The following is a 26597-nucleotide window of genomic DNA, read 5'->3' on the forward strand; positions in this document are numbered from 1 at the left end:
TGATAGATTTTCTAAAATATACACAATGGGGTAGGACAAAACCAAGAATTTTATCCATGAGAATACAAAAAATGTAACTAAATTAATTTTAAGATTGATAAAGGAAGAATTCCTTTTTTCCCCTTTCATGCAGATAATGAGAAAATTAAAATACTAAATACTGTGGAGCTCAACATCTGAAACAAGTAACAACACACAACTATTGGAATTTTAAAGGAAAAATGCAGTTAAATTACCAGCAGTTAATGGTTGCATTTGCCATCCCACCAAGGGTGTGTAAGAAACCTGGACCGGACACTACAAGACATACTCCTGGTCTACATAGAAAATACAAAAAGAAAAAAAGAGGAAGAGAGAAAAGGAAAGTGAGCACAAAGAACACCAAATAAATAATCAACAAAAATTAGTAAGGTGCTGAAATATAGAATATTAAAGTTTTACTCATGTCATTTACTCATGTCAATGGCTAGGAATTTGTATGAATGACTAAAGGTAGACATGAAAATCAGAAACTATGAAGCTGTATCAATCCAATTAGAAAGGCAAGTGAACAATTATGTGCCACCCACACAGACATGGGCAATATACACAGGCTTATCCTGACACAGCTCTGGCTTCTTCTATCACATTTGCTCTGCCATCTAACGTTTATATTCAATTTGGTAAACTTATGTTTGCAGTTTTCTCAACTGTACTTCATCAGCAGTTCCCAATTAAGAAAACTCACACTGGAAGAATTGCATCTGATTCAACACAAATTTTACTGAGATGTAATTTGGGCAGAGGCTCTTGCTATTCCAGGTGATGAAATAAAAAATTATAATTCTAAACTAGTCAGCATTTCTTAACAGCTTTGCACACTTCTTTACATACCTGCCAGTCAAATATCCAACAGCAGATGCAGCATAACAGGCCTGTTGAAAATATTGGTGTTAATGATACTATTATTATTATTATTTATACATTTAATGATATTTTGTACATAACTTTCAAGAAAAATACTGAAAATAAGCAGGTACAGATTCCTCCCTGACTATAAGAGCTTAAATCTAAGTAAAACTCCATTTCACCCTTCCCATTATTAGAAGTGTCCATGAAGATTAATATGAAAAATCAAGACTCTTCTCCACTTCTCTCCACATTTCAGACTCCTTTTGTCACAAGATATTACATAGGATTATTTGGGAATTGAAAAAGAAAAAAATCAACCAGAACAAAAAACCCAACTAAAACCAGGGGAAAAAAATAAATAGAACAAAACATGAAAGTTCTGCTTTCCACTGCCTTCTGGATGAACATGGAAGAGGGACTTGCAAGAGAAAGACAATAAGCAGAAATGCAGCCATTCTGAATTGTATTTCAGAAATCAAGCAAAAGGTTGAAATCTCACATTGGAGACAATAATTAGATGATTTGAGATCATCTTTCAAAAGTTGAGCTGCTGAAATACTTCTCACTTTGCTTTGGTACCACACATTTAAAGAAAAATTATGTTTTGGATAAAAATCACAAAAATAACACCTACAACATGTGTTGGCATACCTCATCAGCAGTGTTATTGCAGAGTAGGTTTTTAAGCTATTCCTGATATGAAACATTTGGATACAAATGTCACCTGGTAAAATGACAGCATGTGATCAAGAAGTTTACAGGTGACAACAGAACTCAAGATTTCACGTGTGACATTGCCCAGTCTCTTATATTTTCATATTCCTGTCTTGAAATCAGCAAGTTCAAAAAAACCCAATTTTGCAATATTTTGTAATTTTTAAAGTAAGCTTCTGGCCTTAGAACCTGCCTCTTTCATTTTTAAATAGAGTGGAGATTTGATTTTAATTATAATTGAGTACTCTAATGATAAGACACCCACTTTGGTTCCAGCTGCCATTATTAAAGGGTTCTTTGAACCTGATTCCCTTCACAGCTGCACCAACTCCAGCATATTATATGCTCACAACTAACTCAGGATACAAATATCAAGAGATTGCTTTGAATATGTAGTGATAATTATTATTAAAGATTAAAGAACTAACATAAATAATGTGTTTTGTTAACAAATAGACATATAGTAAAGGGGGTTTTGAAGTTTAGAACTGAGCTGGGAGCTGGGTTATCAGTCTTGTAAACAACTGCAACAATCTCTAATTACCCAAGGAGAGATACAAAAAACACCCGCCCCTGTGAAGTTGCAACACAGTTTTCACTGTTCAAAGGGCATGTGGGTGCAGGTGAGCTGCTTCTGGCAAACCCACTCCATGTTACAGGCCACAGGAGAATGGCTTATGGGTATTGGTAGTGGTACTTTATCTCCATGCTTCCCTCAGGTGTTCCTATTCTGCAGTTTTATGAGCTTTTCACAGAATTATTAAGGTTGGAAAAGACCTCCAATATCACTGAGTCCAACCTGTGACCCATCACCATCTTGTCAACTGCAGCATGGCCCTCAGTGTCACATCCAGTCAGTTTTAAACACCTCTAGGGATGGTGACTCCACCACCATCCTAGGCAGAATAAGAACATAAGGATGCCAAACAGCAAATATGCTGCTTGATTATTATCTCATCATGAGATTTTATTGTGTTTTAACTGGTTTATGGGCCCTATTTCCTATGAACACTACTAATTAAAATATTATCACTTTTACAAGGAAATCCTTCTGCTACATCTGGCCTAGAAATGAGGTAGAAACTCAACTCCTAGAAAAAAAAAATCCCTTAATTTTCCATATATCATATACAGCTGCCTTCACCAATAAAGGTGGCAGCTGTATGTATACACATCCTCCACAGCCAGACCACACAACTGAGACATTTAAAACTATGACATGTACATATTGAGTATATCATGAATATACTATATATAACCTTTCACCCTTCACCAAGAAATTACTACTCACTGAGGATAAAGAACAAACCAAAACTCACTACAAGATGCAGCTTCATTCATCCTTTTTGACTCCCCAAACAAGAGAAATCCTGACATTTTGACCTTAAAACAGTCTTTGTGCTGTTTTTATTCTACTAACAAAAGCAGCTCATAATTAATCAGCAGAAAGTTTTTTGCCTCCTTCATCTAGTAAAGACTAATAAATAGAACAGCATCTCGTTTGGCAGTGCAAAGCAATCTTCTCTGTTAATTACAGACACATGAGGAAATTAATTTTAATCATGTTCGTAACCACAGCTGAAACTAAAATATTTGCTAAATGGCCTACAGGAACATAAAGATTGTGCTGAATTCCCAGTTCTTCAAGGACTCAAATACACCTTTTAAATATGTTTGTCTATGTTTGCCTCTCTCTTATGTTACAGATTTTCCATAGAGACATGCATTCCTCTAAATTCTCACATTCCAATAGAACAATGTAGGGATCAGACAGCAAAAACATGCAGCTCAAAACCACCTGATTTAGAAGAAGTACTGTAACAATACTGTGTTGAGGACTGGGACAATCCTAAAGATTATTAGCTAAGTAAGTTAAGGAAAACTGGCAACTGCTGTAGATCAGGTGTGGGAAGTTGCTGGTGCCTCTGCCACCAGTTCAGCAGCCAGCTCCCCATCTTGTGCAGCAACCCTTCAAAACAACAAAAAATCCCAAGGTTATCGTCAATCTGAGATTACCCAAGGAATTACTGAGATTAAAGAGTTACTACTGTGGGAAACCAAACAAATGCAGAACTAGCAGCACAGCACCAAAATCCTGACCAGCTTGGCTCTTTAATTGCTGACACCTACACAATAAAGCTGAAATATTCATAAATAAGAGAGTCTATGTTCATGGTTGATTTTGAGCACTTGGAAGCATTATTACTTTCTGTGGTTTGCTGTTCTGTGAGCTTTTAAAACATAGTTAAGGGAAAAAACCCTAGAATTATTAAAATTGTCAGAACAAGTTTATCAGTCAACAGGAAAACTTTCTTCTTTGGGCACTTAAGAACAACACCTAGACAGGGGGAAAAAAGTAAAGGAGCAGATAATAAAGTCCTAAAAAGAACTAAAATACTACCAGTTAGAGTAAGAATGATAATATTGGGAAGTGTGTAGAAAGTGATAGAAAAACAAAAAGCCCTGGATGAGCATCTCAAAACCTGGCAGATAATATCTGACAGTACATCTGTCAGATGCACATCTGTCAGACAGTACTTGAAGGAGATAACTTTGTATAATTTTTTTGTAATCCATCACATGCAGTCTTTAAATTATTTTTTCTTTTTTTTTTCCCCCTGCTATCCTTGCTCCTTTATTGGAGAATAGCACCATGAAATAAAAGAAGATGCAATTCCTTTAACAGAAAAGGAGGGGCCACTTTAAAATGGAAGTGGGGAAATAAGGGCACAAAGAAACACTCAACCCAATGCAACAATGTTCTCCATTATTCCAAAACAACAGTGGCTGCTCCTGTATAGGTTTTTTAAAGGAAAATTCAGAGACCACATTCTTTCTACTAAGAAAACTTAAACTGGGTTTCATTCTATTGTGAAACAGTTAAGTAAAGGGTTGGTCCCAGTACAGATATATACTTACAGCTTGCTCATTTCTCATTCCCACATATTTTATTCCAACTGCCTGGGCTGCAATTGCAATTTCAATGACTGGAATACCAACAATGCCAAACATGTATTCAATATTCTATAAAGAAAAAAGTTGAGAAAAGTCAGACTGTTTTTTCCCAAAAGACAGTTTTAATAAGCACATGCCAAACACAGACATGCTAACTACATAGGAAATCTAAAACTAAAATGTAACATAGTCACAGAGAAGCTCTCAGGTCACTGTGGAAACATCAGCTGATGTTTGCAGCTCAGCCCTCGGTGGTTGTGAAAGTGCTGGATTTTGGGAGTCTACAAAGCCCAGCTTATTTTGGGAGTGGGGCAATGGTTCAGTGCCTCAGTCCAGGTGTGTTTAGCGCTTTCCACTGAGCAATTCTTACCTGGGACATCCCTGCTGTGTCACTTTTCTGATCCTCAGTATGTCAGCCTCCTCTACTCTGAAAATGCCTCATGGCACCTTGTGCTTTTACACTTTCACAGAAAATTAACGGCAAAAAGCCCCCAAGAAATGGCTGGGAAAGCACCGTGCCCACGGAAACACAGAGATGGAGAAGACTACGTTTATCTGGATTACAACTGAACTACTTTTCCATGTTTCACAGGCCAAACGCAAAGTCTTCTCCCAAGACCCGTGCCAGCATCTCGAGTTTAGAGGTCACACAGAGTTTTCGTCGCTGTAAGGAGGCGCAGGCGGCACATCCATCCAGCTGTCACGGGCAGAGCCGCAGAGGAGCCCCGGCATCGCTTGGCGGTAACGGGGGATGGCTGAGCTCGGGAATGGGGCAGACTCGGGAATGGGGCAAGCCCTCCAGAAGGGAGTCAGTGTGGGCCTGGGGAATGCCGCCCGGGGGCCGGGCCGCTGCCGGAGCTGGGCGGCGGAACCTCCGTCCCTCCCTCTCCCTCCCTCAGAGCGGTGGGGGCGAGTCCTTTCCGTCGGCCCCCGGGAAAGTCCGGCCGCGCACATTCACTCGCTGCAGGCTGTCCCGGCCCGCAGGCTGCCGGTTCCCGCCCCGCGCTCTTACTTGCGCCTTGAGGGCCTGGGCGATGAGCTGCGCCCCGCTGACCGCCTCGCCCTCCATGTCGGCCCTGTTGTCCCGGCCCCGCCGCCCACCTGGAACGGGCCGGACCGGGCCGGGCCGGGGGCGAAGGGTGTGCGCAGTGACTGACAGGCGGCTCGGCCAATCAGATAGCGAAGGGGGCGGGCCCGAGGGACCCGCCCCTAACCCTGTTGGCGGGCGGCGCGGGGCGGAGACCGGGGTAGCTTCCTATTGGCCAGCGCGGACAGCCAATCGGAGGCCGAGAGGCGCCGGCCCTGCAACGTGAGGGTCGCGGCGCGCGGGGGTGGGAGCGGGACCCGGCCTGGTGGTCCCGGGGCGGGCCAGGAGCGGAGTGGGCCGGGCCAGGAGCGGAGTGGGCCGGGCCGGGCCGGGCCGGGGGGAGGGATCGATCTATGGCTGCAGGACCAGCAGCGGCCCCGGTGGCCTCCGGGGCGGCCGTCCCGGAGCGCTCCGGCTGTGTGGGGCTGGTCAGAGGTGGCGAACGCGGAGCGGGGCAAAGTCCGGGGCTTGTGTGAGGCGCCGGTGCCCGGAGCTGGAGAGCAGCAGGGAAAGCGCCGGAGGAGTGCGAGGCACCCTCCCAAAATCCCGGCTGAGGGATGGCGCACGCCCCTCTGCCCGGCTCTGCCCATCGCAGGACGTGTCGCTGCAGTGACACAGGTGACAGCACGTCCTCGCCTCACGGTCCGGCTTGTCCGGGCCACCGCCCGGATTGTCCAGCCGAGCCACTGATGATAGCAGCGCTCCATTCGCCCTCACTCGCCAAACAACAAAAACGCACATAGCAAAACACCGATGGCATAGATAGCAAAAACCTTCACAAAACCTACATTATAAATTACTGTAATATAATGCAGCAAATAAAAGCAGTAGACACGAAGTATCAGTGGAAAACACCTTGATTTTCACTATATTTTATGTATTTTTAAAATACGTTGTATAATGCATAGCAGAATGGCAGCAACATCACAATCCATGGTTGTCATTCAACCTAAAAAACACTATTTTTTCATGGTCAATTGAATATTTACCTAGTGATCATTACTGTTTATGTTACTATTATTACTCTTTATGTTGCTATTTATGTTACTATACTATATGTTGGGCATAGCTTAACATGCATTTGCTATTAATCACTCAGGAGGACCCAGGCTAGTGCTGTGCTACCTCTGTTATTTCAAGATTCTGAGTGGAGAAGTGTGAAGAAGAAGGGTATGTGTTGCTTTTCTCTGTGTATACATCCAGGTGTGGTGACAGGTGACAGACTTCTAAGCTTCCAAAGTTGTTGAAAAGAGAGTGACTGGATGCTTTACTTCACAACACACTGAGATCAGATGGTTCTGAAAAGGAAAACAGGCTGCAGTGTGACTGGGGAGGAAACTTGGCATCCAAACTTGGACACCAGTCTTTTTACCCTTTGTGGAGAACTACAGCTGGAATATTGTGACTGCATGACAGTAATACTGCTGTGAAATATTTATATTTGGGTGACATGATCCTGCTGAAGCTTGTCTGTCAGGCAAAAGACCACATAAATCACAGGAAAGGGACATAAAAAGAGATAGAATTGTAAAGTATTTCCGGTAATGAAAATTTAAACTCATGGCTCAGGTGAGGTGACAGCTCTGTAGATCCTAAGCAAATTAACTTCTCTTCAAGGAGAAGATTTATGAGATGGCATGACATCTTCCAATAGTAAAAACATCCAGAGTGTGGCAGAGACATATTTGGAATCTCAACAGCCCCAAGGGCTGAGTAAACCCTATTGGTATCCTTATTTTGGCTGGAAAGTTTAATACACCCAAGCCCAGCTCTGGGGCTTGTCATGGCTCTGTGTGTTAGAAGCAATCCATGAGAGAGAAGAGTCCTGTTTAAGCTGTCAGACAGGGGAAAGGCTTTAGGGAGCACTCACACAAGTGCTCAGCCATCATCTGTAGGACTGGCAGTAATCACAACCCAGAGGACTGGAGACTCAGAGGAATTATTTTAGTTATTTCAGTTGCCCCAGGTTCAGCCAGATGGGGTTGTGTAGTTGCTTCTTCAGTGCTAAACCTCTTGTGCATCTAAATGAGTTAAAGATTCAGATTAGTACTTCTGAGTGTTTCTGACCACCAGGAAATGAAATGTGGTAGAAAAATAAGACCTCTCCAAGCATGTTTTTAAAATACAACATTTTACAGAGGCTTGTTCCCTGTTGGGTTTTTTTTATTAGTATGTTTGGCTTTTAAAAAAGGCAGTTTTTCTAATGCATAGCAATTCCATCTCATGATCTGAAACTCTCCCAACTTTTTCTGTCACTACTAATGATGAATTCTAATTACATCTTAGTTGACAACTTTATTAAGGAGCAGCTGACTAGAACCCATTCCTGCCCTAAATAGGCATTTTGGCTTTGAAGGGGTGACAAGAAATAGAAAAGAGAGTTTTGTCAGTGAAGTGCAGCACAGCTTGTTTATTTTCAGTATGTTCCTTAGCTGCGAGAGGTTTCTCACCCCTGAACTCCCTCCTCCTGCAAAGCTGAGCTGCACCGGACAAGGAGGCCCCTCCATTCTTGGCATGCATTGCCAAATCACCCCCCAAAAGTACCAAATGTTTTCCTCAACATGCAGAGTAGCAACGATAGCTTGTCATACATCACTTTTCAAAACTGTTTACATAAATACAGTATCTTTAATCCATCTGATTACAGAGAGGCCAAGGTTTTATTCTGTTTTTATCACACTTTAAATACATTTACCCTTGAAGGCATGTATGTATGGACACATTGGCTAATTAAAACTCAAGGAAATAGGAATATATAGTTGAGCTTAGCAGCATTGAACAGCTAAGTTACTCCTTTACCCTTAGAAGTGTTACTATTACATGTTAAGTCCTTTTGGTTGAGCAAACAATTCTTCTGCCTACCATGGGCACCAAGGTTATAATTTTGCTGCCCTACATAATGCTTTTTCCATTTGCTCATTGTTAGGTACTAAACAGTTGGTGTTTAGGGAAAAAAAGCAGTATTGAGGATTGTTATTAGCTGCTTTTCATCCTGGAATTCAAGCAAAGAGATATTTTCAGTTAACTTGCCATGGACTTTCTTTTTTTAGGTACAAAACTACATTTAATAGAACATAAATAAGACGGAAAAAAATACGACTGTGATTAGTTTAGAATTGATCTTTTTTTCCTGCTGAGCTTTAGAGAAGTCTCTTCATGCATGTGTCTGTCAGTCTTTATTTGCTTTGGAAAAATTCAGGGAGCTGTAGATCATAAAGACTGAAGGGCACTAAGAGTGTTTTGGAATTTTTTTTTTTTGGATACAAGTTCCCAGAGAGCAAATACAATTAAAAAGTCAGTAACTGAACTTAGATCTATCAATATATAGCACCAGTAATCTCTCCTGCACCCTCTTTCAACTTCTCTGATATTAGAGATTTAAGTGCTTAATGATACTAGTGACACTGTGATGACAAATACAGAATTCTCATGTTGTGAGAATAATTCTGAATGAAAAGCCATTTCTGTAGTCTTTCTGGTGTTGCACAACCAGTGACTGTGTCTGTCCTTGTTCTAAGTCCTTTCCTAACTTGGGAAGTCAAAAGGTTACATGGGGAGCCCATATTCCAGAGTGCCCCAGTCTTCCAGACTCAACAATTCTTCATTTTTTCAAAGAAAAACTAACTAATGCAAATTAGATAGATTTTTCTGATTTATTTTTGTTACTATGAAAGCATTTTTAAACTTACTTATCTGCATTGTGTGGGAGGAATGCAGATCTGAATTGCACTCAACATTTTTATAAGTGTTCAAAAAAGCTGCGCTGTAGGAGAAATATTTGCCTATTTCATATGTGGAGTTAAAATACAGTGAATTCTGAATCCATTAGGAGAGGCATTTTCATGATAGATGCAGAAATATTGTCTGGTGTAATTCTCTTGGCAATTATCTGTTTCAGTGTTGATAAAATAATTCCTATTTCTGCTTGACTGCTAAATACAGTCTCCAAGTAACTTTAGGAAATGCTACTTTTAAATACATCTCCCATCACTGAATGGGGGAGGAACTGCAAATTTGTGAGCTGCTTTAAACTTTTCTCAAAGATGTTTTGATACACGGTGAAATAATCTATAAATGTATGTTAATTATAAAGGGAAACCAAGCAAGGAGATCACTGGAACTACATATGAAGCTTAAATGCTTTTGAACAGGACACAGTTGTTCAAAGCACCAGTGTAGATGGATTTAAGGTTTAGAAACAACATGCACATGGTCATCATTGCTGAGAGCCTCAGCAGTGTAAAAACCTAACAGTAAATTTAAGTTGCTGGCATGATATTTTTCTCAAGCTCCCCCACCCCACCTGTCTGGGGTTTTTTCCCTCTAGATTTATGGCATTCACCATGGTGGCTCTGTGCTGGAGGCTGCCCATCTGCTTTCTCTTGTACCAAGCGGTCTCCGGACGAGTGCGGAGGGAGGGGCACTACGTGGCGGCCGTGTACGAGCACGAGTCCATCCTGAGCCCGGCCCCGGCGGTGCCGGTGGAGCGCCGCGCTGCGCTGGAGCTCATGGGCAGGAACCTCGACATCTATGAGCAGCAAGTGCTGGCTGCTGCCAGGCAGGTATGCCCAGCTCCAGGCAGCGCTTGTGTGTGCCCTGGCTGTATGCTATTTGAAGATAATCTTTCACATCTGTGTTCCCAGGCAACTGAAGCCGTATTTATATCCACAGCTATGGTCTGGGTTCTCAGACGATCTGACCTGCCAGCAGCTCTGAAAAAGAAGCAGGCCAATTAGCATCCCGCCTGACTCAGGCTATTCCAGGCTTGGAAAAACACGCCCATTGTCATTTAGTATAGGGAAATTAATTTTCTATTTTGGTCTGAATACCTAGCTCCTTTCTGTTTTCTTAAATGGAAGGGTTTCCTTGAAAGTTTGTCTTGCTGGCAGCTGTCTTAGGTTTGGTTTTATTCCAGTGCGCTCAATGGAAATTCCTGAATGTTTCTAAAAACTAAAGAAGTCAAATGCTTTGGAAATGAATGTTCTGCTTTTAACAGCTTTGTGGAACTAAAATTTTCCATTCCTTTCTCCTACCCACCATGGAACAGTTCTCAGTCTAAATATATTTAGAGGAGAGAGACTAGTATCGCCAGCTGTTCTTAGGCGCAGCCCTCTTTCCTCCCCTCCCAAGAAAACCCAGGCTAGTTCTAGTGATAGGAAGCAAGTGTTACTGGCCCTACACAGGGAAGAACTGACTTGCAATTTTCAGAGATCTGTTGTTCTGGGAGAGAATAATTACTATTTTTATATAATTTGAAAACATAATATTATTTTTTTTTGAGAAGTTCAGATGATTGGGCAGAAGCATAATACAATTTTTATGCAGCCCTGCACCCAAGACACAAAATTATCCCAGAGCTATCACATAGGTAACACGTTTGAGTTGACTTTTGAAAATAGGAAGTTGAGTGACTGGTGCTGTATCTGATTTAAGAAGAATCCACCTCATTTTTAGGAACAATTCAGATCTCCCTGAATTTCAGGCAGAGCCTCTGGCATGGCTACATTTCTACCAGGCTGTGTGCTGCTCCCACAGTGAAGCTGTTTCTGAAATCAACACTCCCTGTCCAACTCTATATTATAATGGGATTTAGAGATGTCTCTTCATGCATGTATCTGTCAGTCTGTATTTGCTTTGGAAAAATTCAGGGAGGTGTAGATCACCCAATACCTAATTAATTAAGTGATGCTGTACACTTTGACAAAGTGTATCTGCAAATAGCATAATTCTGATAAAAAAATTAAGACAAGTTTTAACATCTGAAGTCTTTAACCTGAATGATGACATTCTCATAACTTGTGTGAAGGGAGGATACTTTTGGTAAGAAATTGGATGCAGTATGCTTTTATTTGCATGCCCTTAAAAGGTATGCATCAGGTTAAACAAGTTTTTTTTATACATATAGTTACACACCTATTACATAGTTACACCTACTATGAAGCTGAAGAAAAGACATCTTCAAGCTACATTATTGGCAAAACATAATTGGGTTATCCTTAACTTTCTTTAGCTCTTTTTACCCACGAGATCCCCCCTTTTCCTTTGCTTTGCCTACAAAACATGTCTTTGTTTTACATACAGGGGGCAGATATCATTGTTTTTCCTGAAGATGGAATCCATGGCTTCAACTTCACCAGAAGCTCCATTTACCCTTACCTGGATTTCATTCCGCATTCACACTCTGGGAAGTGGAATCCCTGCAGAGAGCCCTATTTGTACAATGACACAGAGGTAAATGTAGGGGTGATGCATGCAGGGGTGGGATAACTGAATGCTCCAATTGGGAAATAGTTCAAAGGGAAGTAAGCAAGAAGTTTAACAATTCCTAGTACCAGATGCTGTTTTCATGGATGCTCAAGCTCTGCTGGTTTCATTCTTAGCAGTGGAGGGTTTAGATCCATACATGCAAGGAGATCAGTTGTATATGAACCATCTGGATTTGTCATCTCCTCCTCCCCAACCTCTGAAATGGTAACTACTCTCTTGTAAGATCCGTTCTGTGTGGTTTATAGTTTGAACAACATTGTTTTATATAAAACAAGATAGTAGTATCTTCCCTTTTGGTGCATTCTCATTATTTGGCTTTAATGACTTAATGACATCCCAGCATTCTGACTCAACAATCATTGTCAATTGATTAGCACAAGTAACAGGACTTACCTGCTAGAACGTAACAGAAGTCACAGCTTGGCACAGACCAAGCATGATTACATAAGATATGACCTGGATGTTACAAAAATAGTATTGTCACTGACTGTTCTGGACCTGAACTGAAAATAACCATGCTCAGTAAATACAGACTGCTGATTCTTCCAGTAATCAATATAATGAAAGAAATCATGCCTGTACCTAGTGAGCAGGATTTGTGTGGGAGCATGAATCGCAGTTGTAAACAATGATCTGTGTGAATCTTTGTTACCAATGGTCATGGCCAAGCAAGCAAGAACTTAGTTTGCCATTCAGATGCTGTTTGGAGATTGCAGTAATGTCAGTCTTTGGTACAACACTCTGTGTTATGGAAGAAATATTCCATTAATACTATGGTCTGCAGTGTTTTCTATTTCTTTGCTGTAATATGTAGGGTTTATCCCTTTCCATCTCTGCTTCTCTAAGTCGTAGGTAGTAATTGCTTTTTAAAAACTTATAGTAGAAACATCCGGGTGCAGATGATCATTATTAGACATTTGCTGTTCTAAAGGCACACACAGATCAGTTGTGCTGCCTTGGCAAAGTTTTCAGTTGACATACAGTGTTTTAAAGCCATTGGTGCTACTAAAAGTCACAAGTTTCTAAAAATTAACACCCTTGGAATAGATTTATTTACTTACTTACTTCTGAGGAAATACAACTTAGCCAATTTTTTTCAGAGATGTTTTAAAATAAACATCTGAAATTTTGCCTACAAAGCTACTGGCTCCAGTAGCTTTTGTCACAAAGTCATCAGTGCTTTTAAACTTTATGGATATAGTTAAACATGTTCAATTTTGAATTTCCAAACTAATATTAAATAAGTGATAGAAAAACTTACTCCACGACATTGTCGCGCGCTCCCATTTGTCCCTGCTGTGCTGCAGGTCGTTCAGCGCCTGAGCTGCATGGCCCTGCAGAACAAGATATTCCTCGTGGCCAACCTGGGCACCAAGCAGCCGTGCGAGCGCTGGGAGCCGCGGTGCCCGCTGGACGGGCGCTTCCAGTTCAACACCAACGTGGCGCTGGGCGCGGACGGCGCGCTGCTGGCCACCTACCGCAAACACAACCTGTACTTCGAGAGCGCCTTCGACACCCCTGCACAGCCAGACCATGCGCTCTTTGACACCCCTTTTGCTGGCAGGTTTGGCATGTTCACTTGCTTCGATATACTCTTTTATGAGCCTGCAGTGAGCCTCATCACACAGTACAATTTGAAGCAAATTGTTTATCCAACTGCCTGGATGAACCAGCTCCCGCTTTTGTCTGCTGTAGAGTTCCAACAAGCTTTTTCAACAGCTTTCAATGTCAATATTTTAGCGGCCAACATCCACCACCCTACCTTGGGCATGACAGGGAGTGGCATATACACTCCAGTCAAATCATTCATCTACCACAACATGGAAAGTTACGGTGGCAAGCTCATAGTAGCAGAAATTCCTGTGATTACTGCAGATTATAAAACTAATTTAGAGAGTAATGAAAGATTTAGAGAGAACTTACATGACTCATGCAGGACTTCTACGAGCACCTCACTGGATGATGAAGTTTGCTTTAAGGAGCAAGAAGAGACTCCTGGCAGAGTATCTGAAAAAGGAGAAGGAAAGGAACAGTCACCTCCTTCCTTTTATGCAGAAATGATGTATGACAACTTCACTTTTGTTCCGTTATGGGGGGAAAAGGGAGAGCTCCAGGTTTGTGCCAATAGCCTTTGTTGTTATTTAAACTATCAGAAAGCTGTTCTAACTGATGAGTTATACGCTTTGGGAGTCTTTGATGGGCTCCACACAGTGCATGGCACATACTATGTCCAGGCCTGTGCCTTGGTGAAGTGTGGTGGTCTCAGCTTTAGCACTTGTGGACAGGAGGTCACAGATGCCACTGCTGTGATAGATTTCCAGCTATGGGGAAATATGAGCACCCCTTACATCTTTCCTTTGCTGCTGACATCTGGTATTACCTTGGACTTTGCTGATCACATGGGCTGGAAAAACAACCACTATTTCCTCAGCAAAAATAGAACATCTGCTGGCCTCCTGACAGCTGCTCTCTATGGACGATGGTATGAAAAGGACTAGCACAGATACTTGACTGAGTCAGAAAACAACTGCCCATATGTTCAGAGTCTGTAGCTTAACAGAAATGGTTAAATATCCATATTTGCTAGAGGTTCAGGTGTGTTTGTCCCATCACTGCCTGATTAGGTCCCACATTTGGAATAATGGCTGTAAGTCTGTACCCTGGTAGCTTATGTCCTACCAGGAGTGAAAAAACTGCCTTGCAAAGATAAAGGCTTGCTGTGATCTGGTGAGATGATTGGTACCAGAAAATAACACTTCTCATTTCAACTGAATCTGTTCCTTTTAATTTAATCCTTTGATTTTTGGGGTTCCTGGCTGGGAGTATGGAAATTATTAGAATGGAAAACTACTGCAATAAAAAAAACAAACAAAAGAAAGGGAAGGAAAACACAAATATTGTGCTTAACATGGACAGGATCATGTAAGTAGAGATACATGTAGCTTTTATGTGCTGAGGTTCTGATCTCTGGTTAGGATGCCATGATTGGTTTTTTTCTTAAGAGTCAAAAACTTCCAGCTGCAATCATTACCATGGACTGGCCACTCTGGTATCTGTAATCCTGTTACACATTTAACTGAATGTTACAGCTGTAAACATCTACAGAATAGCTAATCTGGGGAACAGGATATCAGTGACTGTGAAAACCTAGAGTGCAGCAAGACACAATTCACAAGAAATTATGTTCAAAGAAAACATCAGCATTAAATGCCAGTGGCCATGTTATGTACTGTTTGAGTCCTTTAACTTCCCTGTTTGAAAGAGCAATCATTTTAAGACTGTTTTGACTTTAAGGCATCTTACATGCTGTTCATGAATTTATTCAAGATGACTTATGAAAAGCACATAATAAGCTGTGGGACAGCAAGGATTTTGCATCAATGCTTCATGTGCCAGATGGCAGGTTTGTGCTGCTGAGTAAAACACACCATTTTTTTCCAGAGCAATAACTAGATTAAGTGCTATAGATGTTCTACTGTAATGAAGAAGCTGGGAAGAGAATATTCAAAGGTTATTAATTTGGGGTTACATTCAGACAAGTTAATGTATTCTCAAGCATTACAATTTTATGGGGTCTTATTGGCTATTATGACTTCATCTGGGTGATGGCTGTGAGTAATGGAATAAACACAACTGTTCTTTTGGTGAGTCCTTGTGTTCCAGCTGCTCTGTTACTGGGCTAAGGAGCAGAGCACAGGAGACAGAGAGCTCAGAGTCTCTCTTTGTTCTGGTGATCTGAGTTGGTTCAAACTGAAACCACCACAGCTACAAGGATGAGTCCTGAGAGGTGCTCAATCAGCTCCTGCTTCAAATGAGCTCACTTTCTGGTTTCAGAAAGCAAAACAACCAAAAAACTTCTACCTCAGGGTTTCTTAGATATTTGCACAAGATTAGTGTATAATTGTGGAAGATCTTGGGCTCTTTCAAACCTTCCTTCTCCAGTCTGTATCCCTGTGAGTCAGGCCCTTGTTGAACACCAGTCTGACACAGCAGCACACCAGGTTTGTTTATCCTGCAGCATGTACTGGACAGAAATATGGAGAGGGGAATGTCTGTATCTCATTAGGCATAAACTAGCTGCTATAAAGTAGGCCATTCCACCACAGGGTTATTAAAGATCATTAATTCTTTGGCACCCATACCATGTTCTTGCTGAATGCTGCACGGTTCCAGGACATACAGGGTAGAACAGAAAAGCATTTGCAGTGCTTGGTGGTGCTGCTGCTTCTAGTACCACATGACCAAGTCTGAAAGAATGGAACAATGAACAACTGGAGATTTCAGCACTCAGGACCCTCCACTTTGGAGGCTGAAAAACATGCAGCTTCATGCACTAAAATACTCCTTGGGATTTAGTTCCAGAGCAGACAGTAAGTCAGGCTAAACAAATAAATAGCATTACACGTATTTGCTATGCTTAAGGAAAGAAGAAGTATTTATCTGTGAAATACTTGCAAAGTGTGTCCCAAAGAGCTATTCTAACTCTGGGTATGGTAAAACTGTTAGAAGACCTTCTAGCCCTACTGGAGTTTGCATGAGGCATGTTCCTGTCTCTTCCCTGAGAAGAGCAGGCAGTATCAGAGGGTGTTCTCATACCTTCCTCCCTTCACCCAAAACAGCTGCCTCCAGCAGAGTCACTGGAAAGGTTGAACAGGCAATACTAGACACAATGGATTACCAGAACTATCAACTCCTACCTCCCACCCTGATCCTTGAGTAACAGCAGATGTGTCTGTCTGACCTGGGGTGGCCAGCAGTAACCTGCAACACCCCCACACATTGGTGCCTTCCAGAAGTGTGTGCTGGAGCAGCAATCCCAGCACTGCTCTGTTCCCAAACAAGCCTGCAGTCTTGTGAGTGAAGCTACTTACCACGTGCCAAGGAGGTGTGAGAAGCCTTCAGCAAGGCTGATGTTCACTACTTACACACTGCAATGCATCCCATCACCTAATGGATATGAACAGTTTTATTAAAGCTTCCTAGCATTCCTGTCTGAGAGTGGAACAAAACAAAACCAGGACACAAGGATTTTTGACATAGAGGAAGCAGAGCTAAAATCAAGAGCAGCTTTAAAGCACTCAGTCTGTGGACCAAAGTGAAACCAGGATTTGGGAATTTGTACTGACACTAAAGAAACTTCCTCTCTGAGACAGCAGGGGATGGTGTCTTTAGAGGACACTGCTCCTGGGCAGGATAACAACCAGAGAAACTCTTTGTCCAGGTAGGAGTAATAGCACATGAGTCTGAAGGGTTGGAAGGTTCCTCATAAGGGATCTGCTACTTCAGGATTCACAGTGATTTTTCCAGGTGGATGTCAGGATACTCTCCTTACTGTAAGAGAAACACCAGAAAGCAGATCAAAGGAACAGCTGGAAAACAACCTTGGGAGTTGAGCTATCAAGAGGCATGGGAAGAGGCTGTGGTGACACAGCTGGAAAACAAAACCTTGGAGTTGAGCGATCAAGAGGCATGGGAAGAGGTGACACAATCTGCTCAGATCAGAGACCTTCACAAGGCCCAACTGGGCATAAGCTCCTTGAGGCAGATCTCAGCCAGTGAACTGAAAACCCCAAATATTCACAGGCTGAACTGAACTATCACTCCATCAAGGTTTTGAAAGTCAACAACAATGAAAATACTTGGGAGAGTCACTGTGCTCTCCTTTTCCCTGCCCTGGGAGAGCAGGTGTGGGCAACACAGGTCAGGAATCAGAGATAATAGTGGGAGCCACAACAAATGAAACAAAGTCTTGATAGAAGAGTTAGAAAGGTTGAATTCATTAAGACTTTAATAGATTAGGAAGATTTTTAAAATGTTTAGAAAATTATCCAGCTAGTTTGAGTAACAAAGTTTGGCAAAGGATAGAAAATATGTGACAGGATACATGAATCACTAGATTTTGCTTTAAAACTATTTAAGCTATCTAATCTATTCTTCTAACATAGAATACCTGTGATGTCAGACATGATAGATCCCAGGTACAGAGAAAACCTGCAAGTCTGTCCTTTGACAAGACTTCAAAGCAGGTTTTATTCTGTTCTGCTGTAAACCTGAATAGCAAGAGTTCTGGCTGCATCTATTGCATTTTTAATTAAAAAAAGGAAGATTGTAAGGTGTTTTTTTCCTCTTTAAATATTTAGTGACACCATCAACATGAAGACAACCTTGAAAGGCTCTTTAGGTTCTCTATTATTCAACTATGTTTACAGTTACATGGGGGAACACTGCAAGATCTCTTTCCCAACCTCAGCTTGAAAATTGCCAAAACATAGCGTGGAATGGAGAGAGCTAAATTTATCCTAATGTAAAATAACACACAGCACACCAGGGAAGCACAGATAATTTAAATACTGCTTTACTTGAAGACAAATAGTGTGCTAAAGAGACTGGGATACCAGGTTGGAAAGAGCTGCAAGAAATCTCCAAGTCCTGTAAGCAGGGACAGTCATCTTTCCCTATCAGGAAAGTTCAGTTGTGAGATGAGCTGTAGAATTTGAAAATTTTAGTCCCATTTATAACTAATCTCCCCCTGGGAAAGGAAACCAAAACAGTCTTGTTATCTTGCTGGGCTCTAGATGCCTGAACAACTGAAAAAAATGCTCTGTCCAAGGCTGCTTTTCAGACCATTTTGCTCTCAGTAGGTCTGAGTGGGAACACAGATCAGGCTGGGAGCCTGGGTGACATTCACCATGTCCAGCCAGGCATTTCCTTCTCCTGTTAAGCAGTTAAATAAAGGGATTTTGTGATAAGGCTTACAGATTCTCATAAATCCAAGAACAGGATAGTTTCTTAATAATAGCCAGTTGTTTCATCATTGAAATTAATGCACAGTGATACTTTTGCACTTAACATTAGAAAACATATGGATATTAAAGTGAGAGAAGGACACCAGAAAAAGCAAAAAGCCAATGCTATCAATTAACAGAGGCCTGTGCTGTATCTCTTCTCATTTCATAGTCTATGACTGGAAAGAATCCACTAAGATCATGGGAGCCCAACTCCAGGCCCTGCATATGATCACACCACATTCCCACGAGCATATACCACCTCTGGTTTCAGTATGTAAAGTTTGGAACCCTGTGTTTTATAAACTTTTATCTTGTCCGATTCAGAATCACAGTTACACATTTATATACAAAAAATGTTTTCCATCCCAATCAGAATTCTACTCCAACTGTCTTGCCAGCTTCTGCAGCATATTAAAGAGGATTATAAGGAAATCATCACAAATCACTGAGATTACTGCAAGAGGCAATAACTATCAATCTTGGATTTAAGGATTTGTATGAATTGGCTTGACCAGCTTTAAGAATTTAAATACTTTTTCGTGATATTAATATCAATTTTACAAAGTTTGAATTCAGACCTATGGAAGTTGTGTTAGAAGTTTAAACTACTTATGAAGAGATTAAAAGAGACCCTTCTCTCCAAAGCCTAGTTAGTCTGGTTCCATCAGGACTGGATTATCAGAAATTACTGTCAGGGGGAATCAATGCTTTTTAACCAAAGGTGTGATGGCATTTCTTGTGGATACATACCATCAGCAGAGGCCCAGTGCAAAGCTGTGAGAGATGAGGAGGATCCTGCTGCTGCTGCTGCTGTAGCCAGGGAAGCCCATGGAGCTTCCTCACCCACCCTGTGGTGCACGGAGCCAGAGCACAACCTCCAGTTCTGCAGAACTGCTGTTTCCATAAACATTTACCCTTTTCATTTTGGTTTCAGTTTTTCAAGATGTGAACTTCACTGATCCAAACACGGAATTGAGTAGTATGGGCTCATCTGGCACTGTTAAAAATGTTCCCTGATTGTGACAAACTTCTCTCAAGTCATGCTAGCCAGTTCTTTGGGCAGTATTCACTGACACTTCCCATCGTTCTACACACTGATCCTCTCACCCAGTTATTGCAGCATCAACAACAGAAAGATCACCAGTTTGTTTTTTTTTTTGCAAAAGAGAACCTAAGTTACCTAAATACTTATGTTATCCCCAACCAACTGCATTTAATGAACATTCTTTTTTTTTAATAGTAGCTATAAATACAGCATGTTATTCTGGGTTACTACAGCTACTACAACTGGTAGTTGTGTTTAAATGGGTACAGTCTGGGCAAGACAGAAAGGCCAATTCTTCTCAAAACCAGAATTAATTGGGTTGGAGAATCTGTAAACATTATCTCATACTCCTTCTTAGTCATCTTCCCTACGGTTTAGGTAACAGCTTTGGGATCTCTAGTGCTCCTTTTAACATCTGCGTAGATGTGAAAAGGAGCAAACCTTTGAAGAATTAATTTTTAAGTATTAATTTCTTTTTCAACCAAACATTTGTTAATTCTTTAGCCTGGTAGCCAAAACCAGAACATAGACAAGTCAGGATTTTAAACAAAATTAATTACCAGAAAAAAACCCCAAACAATTGCAATCAATCTAAGTTTAAAAAGTGCCTAGAATAAAAGCTCTGACTGTTCCACATATATTTATACAACTATTTTGGAGACATCTAAGCATGGGAAGGCAATAAAAATTTACAGGAGGAAATACAAAGCAGGACACAGAGATTTGATATGGAATTACACGAAAAATCTCCTCAACTGCGGTAGGGTCGCTCTTAGGGAGAGACACACTGATTCTTCATCTTATCAGCACCCAGCATTTATCCTGCAACATGACACTCCAAAAGTAACAGCTCAGCCTAGGAGGTTAATACTGACTTGGCATTTTCTCCTGCAGAACATTTATCCTGAGAACGGAAAACCCATAAAACATCCCAGAAGTCAGAGCACACAGAAAGCTGAGCAGAGCCAGCTGTCCTCGTTCCTTAAGTCCATCTGATTTTTTTTTTTTTCTTCCCCAGGACATAAAGGGTTTCTTTTATTCTTATCTATTGCTTCAGTAGTCCAGCCAAGGCTTGCTGCTCTCCCTTGACAAAAATCCAATTGATTGTTTGGATAAAGGCTGTAAGAATAGCTGTGCAATATTCATCTGTAGAAAATCAGGAGGATTTCTTTTAGAAAAATTGAGGTTGCAACATAATTTTCATTTTTTTTAAAGCCCTACGAGACACCATCATCATTATTTGCTTTTCAGAGACAAGGAGCCTGCTGTTCCTTGACCTCTCATTAAGAAGTGGTCTCTGAGCACAGCAGCATGGTCTTTAAACAAATCACGTTCCATTTTTGGAATTAGACCATATTCTAATATCAATCTTAATTATCACTTAGAAGGCACAATTACTGTCCTACCCATACTGCTAAGTAGTAATAGAGTTTTGGGGTTTTTTTAACAAATACATGCAAATTGCAAGGTACAGGCTCACTGAATAAACTGCAATGATCAGACAGATGAGATACACAAATCATGTAAATATGAATTCCAAAGTCAATTAAAGAATTCATAATTAGAAAAGACAGATATTTAGCTCAAAAAAGTTCACAAAACCTAAGTTAAAATAATGCAATTTAATGCACCGAGAAACTTTTCAAGAGGTGAGCAGTAACAAAATGAAAGGCACAATTTCTGATTGGCATAAGGAAACAAACACATTCAATAGCACTGTTTTCTGCATGTATCTGTATTCCATATCCAAATCTTTGACTTTTCAACAAACCAATGCCATGTGAGCTTTTCCTCCTCTGCCACCCAGCCTCTACTGCACTACAATTTTTCCAGCAGGACAGGAGTGTACCCTGCTATAGTTTGTGCCCTAAGGCTACAGACACCACACAGAGATACCAGGTCATCTCCAAATCAGGCAGAGGTCAGCACAGATAATAAAGGCCTATTAATATCATCCTTCCACAGTGCTTTTGAATTAACATCAGACAGTTTCACGAACAGAAACATGCAGCTGTTACCTTTTAAATAACTGCCACACCACTTGGCGGTCTCATCAGATTTCCCACAAGCATTTGAGGAAAAAATGGGTCCATGTTGCTTCAGCCTTTGAATGGAAATGGTTGCAGTGAATCCCAAGACAGGCCCATGTGGATCTTGTGAGTGCTGCCCGTGGCACAAACATCGCTGCCACAGAGCCACACACCTGGCAGATTCAGAGGGAAGAGAGCACAGAAATCACCACCTCCCTGAAGTCCTCTAACTCTGCTCACAGATAAACAATGAACACAGGCACAAATGTTAAGAAAGCAGTATTTATAAGGAAGCCTAAAGGAATAATGAAGTAATATTCAAAATTATTTTAAGTAGCTCACCTTCGCTTTAGAATTAAAATGCTGGCAAATCTTCGTGAAGATTTTATAAACTCCAACAGCTTGACAAGAGACTTTGTCTTTAATTCTTAGTACATACAAATAAATTATTCATTAGTAGAACTCACATTTGGGTTTTATTATACTCTGTAAAATATACAGGAATCTTGAAGTACTGAAAGAGTGCAGGTAAATACAGTATTCAAGCAATCACTATTTCTATGTACATGCTCATTAATTTTTCAAAAACCCCACAAAATTATCAAATAGATCAAAATATTGTCCCATGTTTCCACACTATGTTCAGAAAAGCAGCTGTTAATTTACAATATCAAAGATTTCCAGTTTCACAATACAAAAAAAGGATAAAAATGAAATTGGAATCAGTTTGTAGTAATTTATTTGTACTTTGCCAGGACACGCAAGGATTCCTTGCATGTACATAAACAAATTCACTTGAAAAGTAACAGTTATAGTTAAAGCAGAGCCAAATAAAGTAAATTCATATTTAACAGACAAAACTTCAGCTTACTTATGTCAGTTTTTCATTCTTCAGGCAATTAAAAAAACCACAGTAGTCTGTTATAAATAAAAAAAAAATTGGGCAAGTCTGAACTACATTACAGGGACCTGTTTCTGCTGTTTATTTTCTAAATGTAGCACAACAAAGATACACAGCTCTTCCCACAGACCAGACACTGTACTTTTTTCTCTAATAGGGAAATATACTTTTAAATTCACCTCCCCTCCTCCCTCCCCCCCCCCGTTAATCTGGGATTAAAAAAAAAAGTGACAGGGATATACAATTTTAATCTTACATACAATTTTATGATGTAAGGAAGTAGATAAATTACTGAAAAGAACTCTTAGTCACAACAGGGTTATCAAGACATTTCAATTCAATTTTTTATGCAGTTTCATAGTTTGCAAGTTATTAATGTATTTTTAAATTAAGAAAAATTCCATCCAAAACCCAAAAGTTAAAAAAAAATCTGTAACTGTGCAACAATTACTTCTTCCCTCCCACATCTCCCACCCCTTCCTTCCCTTATTACACTGTACATTTTTCACCCTGACTTCACCTTGTTAGCTGGTTTAATTTTAGTATTATAAAAGTATGACAGATCATTTTCATTTCACCTAAAAGAAAAAAAAAATAAAACTTAAAAGCACATCTGCTTTCTTTTATGGTACATTTAATAGTGTCGGAAGGCTTTCAGATGATTAAAAAAAAATAAAATTCAACATTTAAACCCAAATCTAAGCTTCTTTTCCAGAAGTAATTAAGGTTTGGTTGAAATAACTTCTCAAATAACCTATTCCAGTTTTCACAAAAACGCATTTAATTAAAAAAATCTTTAAGTTATTTGGTCCTTTGGCAATTTGCAGCACAAACAATGCCTACTGTACCAAACTCATTTATTGCCTTCAAAATGGTTTTAGGTTTATTGAGAGCATCTGAATCTAGCATCTGAATCCTTTGTCTTGTTCATTTACACCAAGTTGGGTGCCCAGTCTGCAGGAATTACTCCTGGCACCAGAAACAGAATGGTAGAATACAGTTAAATAAAACAGTTTTGACATTCTTTATTTTTTTTTTTGCCATGAATTCAAAGTACTTATTCAAGAATTTATGCTTCTTCTGCAAAATATGCTCTTAAAAATCTTCCTAGAGTCTCACAGATTTTTTTATATGTAACCACAATAAAAAACATCTTCTCAAAGGTGTGTCCTCCTTCTATATTCAAACAGCAACAGCTTTCTCATAGCACGAGTCTGACCTTCCAGCATGAGGGTTCACTCAGACCTACAAAAAGCATCTTCTAATAGGTCTCAGAATCTGAGTCATTGAGCTCATCTTCTTCTGTGTAGGGGTAGCCACCTTCCCTGCCAATGTTGTTGAAAGTACAGTAGGAGCTGTGGTCACTCCTCATGATCGGCAAGGAATCGAAGGTGACAGTTTTTGAGGTGTTGGTGTAATGATTAATGGCATTGAAGGTGAGGGCGGGCAATGTGCTGCTCGATGAAACAGGCATCATGGTGGCCAGGATGAGAGCCAGGCAATCGGCCACGTCCTTGTTGGGCGCGCAGGCCAAAGCCGGCGTGTAACCTACGAAGCGAGAGAAAACAAAACCTTCATTTAAAATAAACACAAAGTACAAATTTCTCCAAGTTCATACAATCTTTCAGCTGTAAAGGTATTTTACATTGCTTAGCTCCGCACTGTTTAAAAAACCAAAAAAATGAAACAAATGCATTATCAATTAGTATTTTTAAACTTCTCATTACAAAAACAATCTTGAAATTATTGGGCTTTGCAAAAAAGATGTAATTGCTTTGTTAAGCAGAGCCAAACACTCTAGGCCAGTGAGAAAAGCCCAGATCTGAAAATGGTGAGGAAGTCACCTGGCTGAGGACAGACAACTAAAAGCAGCTAGCAAGGATAGAGAGCATTCACTAAAGAGCTACTGCACAAACTACAGCTCAAACATTTCTTCATCCAGAATCTCCACCATAGCTGTTCATCACAGACAGGCACTTCAATAACACTACTGTTATCTCAGTAACAAGCTGGCTAAAGGATCAAGGCCAGTCAATTCAAAAGGCAGAGTGTAATTACTTCATCACAATAGTGTAATATACTTCATTACAATATTCAATAATATAAATTATAAAGCCAATGCCTGATTTCTATTTGCACGGTATCAATTAAGAAATCCAGAGAAGTTTGAGTAAATGCCAGCTGGGTTAGCAGGCTAGAACTTGCAGGGAGACCACTTGGTTGCCCAACTGGTCCAACCAAACTTCTGCCAGGCATTGCTGCTGTGACAACCCCCAAATGCAGGAGGTCTCGGGCTGTGGAATGATTTGCAGTCAAGTCACGTAGCTGTGACATCTCTTCTGGGTTTCTGTGGCTCTAATAATCCTCCACCATTGTTCCTTCTGCAGCTTCCCCTTCTCTGTGTACTTGCTTCTATTCATTCAATGTCAAGAAAAATGCTTCAAATTCTCCTCAGCAGAGATCCGTGCACTGCTCCTGTCTCAGGCTTAGCCATTCGGATGGCACCTGAGGGTGAGTTCTGGCACAGGTCTCGGTGCATCTACAGCACCAAGGACTGTCCTTGCTGGTGCCACTGGCAGCTCTAAAAGCAGGGCAGTCTCCTAAGTACCACCACAGATCACAGCTAATTCTGATGCCAAGAGCAGGACAAGTTCCCCTCCCTGGCTCCACCCTGCAGCATCTCTCACTCTGTGGGACAGAAATGCCCACAATGAGCTCAACAGGAAGATTCATATTCAGGTACATTTGGGAGTCTGAAGTCCTGCACTACCTCGTAGTCCACAAGTTCAAGGTGTACAACATCCAAGTAAAAAGCACCCAAGTAATTTTAAATAATGGATGGCTTTAACACAAAGTGCATGATAGACGTCTATCCAGACTTTAGGAAGGCAGGGAAAACAAGGCAATCCTCATTCTACCAGCAAGTGTTTCAACTACTTCAAAGGAATCGTATTTATTTTAGAAGTAGGTCCAGATCAAGTTTTAGGATAGAGCTCAGGAGCAGTTATTGTATTGTACAACTGCACATAGGTATTAAACCAGCAATCACATTATGAAAAATAACTATAGCTAGAAATTAAGAAAACAGCAAGCAGGGGACAGTCTATTGAGCTATTTTTCACTCAGGACAGTTGAACTATTTTTCACTCAGGACAGACCTTGTGCTTGATGCTTTGAACAGAGCAAGACAAGAGTCCCTGCCCAAAGGAGCACACAATCCAAGGAAACACAGAGAAGTCAAGCACAGAACGCACCAGCTGACCATGCGATAGGGCCGTACAGAAGTGCAGCGCAGCGGATGGTTTCATTGTTAGTAAGGTACCACAGCACTTAAACAGCTCAGAGTTAACAGTGACAGTCTGCAGAAGAGATACATTTTGAGAGGATTCAGAAGCAAGGGCCAGGGCTCGCCACACCTGGATCATGACTGCATTTCAGGCATGTAAGGCAGAACAGAAGGCTCAGAACTGATACTCAGATGCACACCATTTATATCTATGGTTGCTGGAGGTTGTATGAAGGTAAGATGACACACAAAGTTTATTAAAGCTGGTCATATTCAATACCATTCCTTTCACTAATGTGACTTGATAAAAGTTCAAAGAAGAAAAACAAGCAGTCATCTGCTATTTTAAGGGTTTTATTTGTTTGTTTGTTTGACCCCTTCCCCCCTCCCCCCTTTTAAAGACTTCTAGGATCTTGAATACTCATGTTCCTCCTGGAGCAGTGCATCCCAGTTCATCATAAAAAGGTCAATGTAAGGATTAAACAAAATACTTGCTTCTGTTAAAAGTTCTCTGTTCTCTAAAAACTGTGTTTATAATTAATACACAATTGTAGGTCTCGAGCTCCTGGCTTTCATAAGCAGGAATGAAATACCCCAGTTTTATTCCTGCCTTAGACATAGCAAGATGAAGTA

At 40.7% G+C, this 26597-nt stretch overlaps 3 protein-coding genes and 1 long non-coding RNA gene across 14 annotated transcripts in view; 1 reads left to right on the forward strand and 3 right to left on the reverse strand.

Moving 5' to 3' along the window:
• The window catches only part of HACL1 (2-hydroxyacyl-CoA lyase 1), a 21222-nt gene extending 15492 nt beyond the window's left edge, over positions 1–5730 (reverse strand). The window contains exons 1-4 of one of the 2 annotated variants that reach the window (XM_071429278.1): positions 5573–5730; positions 4525–4629; positions 874–914; positions 237–317 (exon numbers count right to left, since the gene is read on the reverse strand). In XM_071429278.1, coding sequence (XP_071285379.1) covers positions 237–317; positions 874–914; positions 4525–4629; positions 5573–5629 — 284 coding nt within the window. In that variant the 5' untranslated portion in view covers positions 5630–5730. Of the gene's footprint in view, positions 1–236; positions 318–873; positions 915–4524; positions 4630–4930; positions 5165–5572 lie in introns of those variants that run through there. The other variant, XM_071429279.1, reaches the window with a different exon arrangement.
• Positions 5188–15562, forward strand: BTD (biotinidase). 4 transcript variants are annotated; one of them, XM_071429281.1, is made up of 5 exons: positions 5188–5301; positions 6747–6817; positions 9975–10209; positions 11729–11878; positions 13222–15562. In XM_071429281.1, the coding sequence occupies exons 3-5, from the start codon at positions 9979–9981 to the stop codon at positions 14410–14412; spliced, it is 1572 nt and encodes a 523-aa protein (XP_071285382.1). In that variant the 5' UTR covers positions 5188–5301; positions 6747–6817; positions 9975–9978; the 3' UTR covers positions 14413–15562. The 4 variants fall into 4 exon arrangements, with proteins under 4 accessions (XP_071285382.1, XP_071285381.1, XP_071285383.1 ...); XM_071429280.1 differs by lacking the exon at positions 5188–5301 and adding an exon at positions 5749–5869; XM_071429282.1 differs by lacking the exon at positions 5188–5301 and adding an exon at positions 5966–6265.
• Positions 11874–17307, reverse strand: LOC139591102 (uncharacterized). The gene is made up of 3 exons (XR_011679557.1): positions 16057–17307; positions 13838–13921; positions 11874–13248 (listed from the first exon to the last, which is right to left on the reverse strand). It is a non-coding gene; the product is annotated as an uncharacterized lncRNA (long non-coding RNA).
• Positions 17308–22499: 5192 nt separating this feature from the next.
• The window catches only part of ANKRD28 (ankyrin repeat domain 28), a 119951-nt gene continuing 115853 nt past the window's right edge, over positions 22500–26597 (reverse strand). For 4 of the 7 annotated variants that reach the window (XM_071429276.1, XM_071429274.1, XM_071429272.1 and 1 more), the window contains one exon: positions 22500–24226. In XM_071429276.1, coding sequence (XP_071285377.1) covers positions 23940–24226 — 287 coding nt within the window. In that variant the 3' untranslated portion in view covers positions 22500–23939. Of the gene's footprint in view, positions 24227–25836; positions 26038–26597 lie in introns of all 7 variants that reach the window. The other 3 variants (XR_011679555.1, XR_011679556.1, XM_071429275.1) reach the window with 3 other exon arrangements.

This window comes from Agelaius tricolor, unplaced genomic scaffold, assembly GCF_023055355.1.
Source record: "Agelaius tricolor isolate 1412-34295 unplaced genomic scaffold, bAgeTri1.0.p SCAF_6, whole genome shotgun sequence".
In the NCBI taxonomy this organism is placed as follows: Eukaryota; Metazoa; Chordata; class Aves; order Passeriformes; family Icteridae; genus Agelaius; species Agelaius tricolor.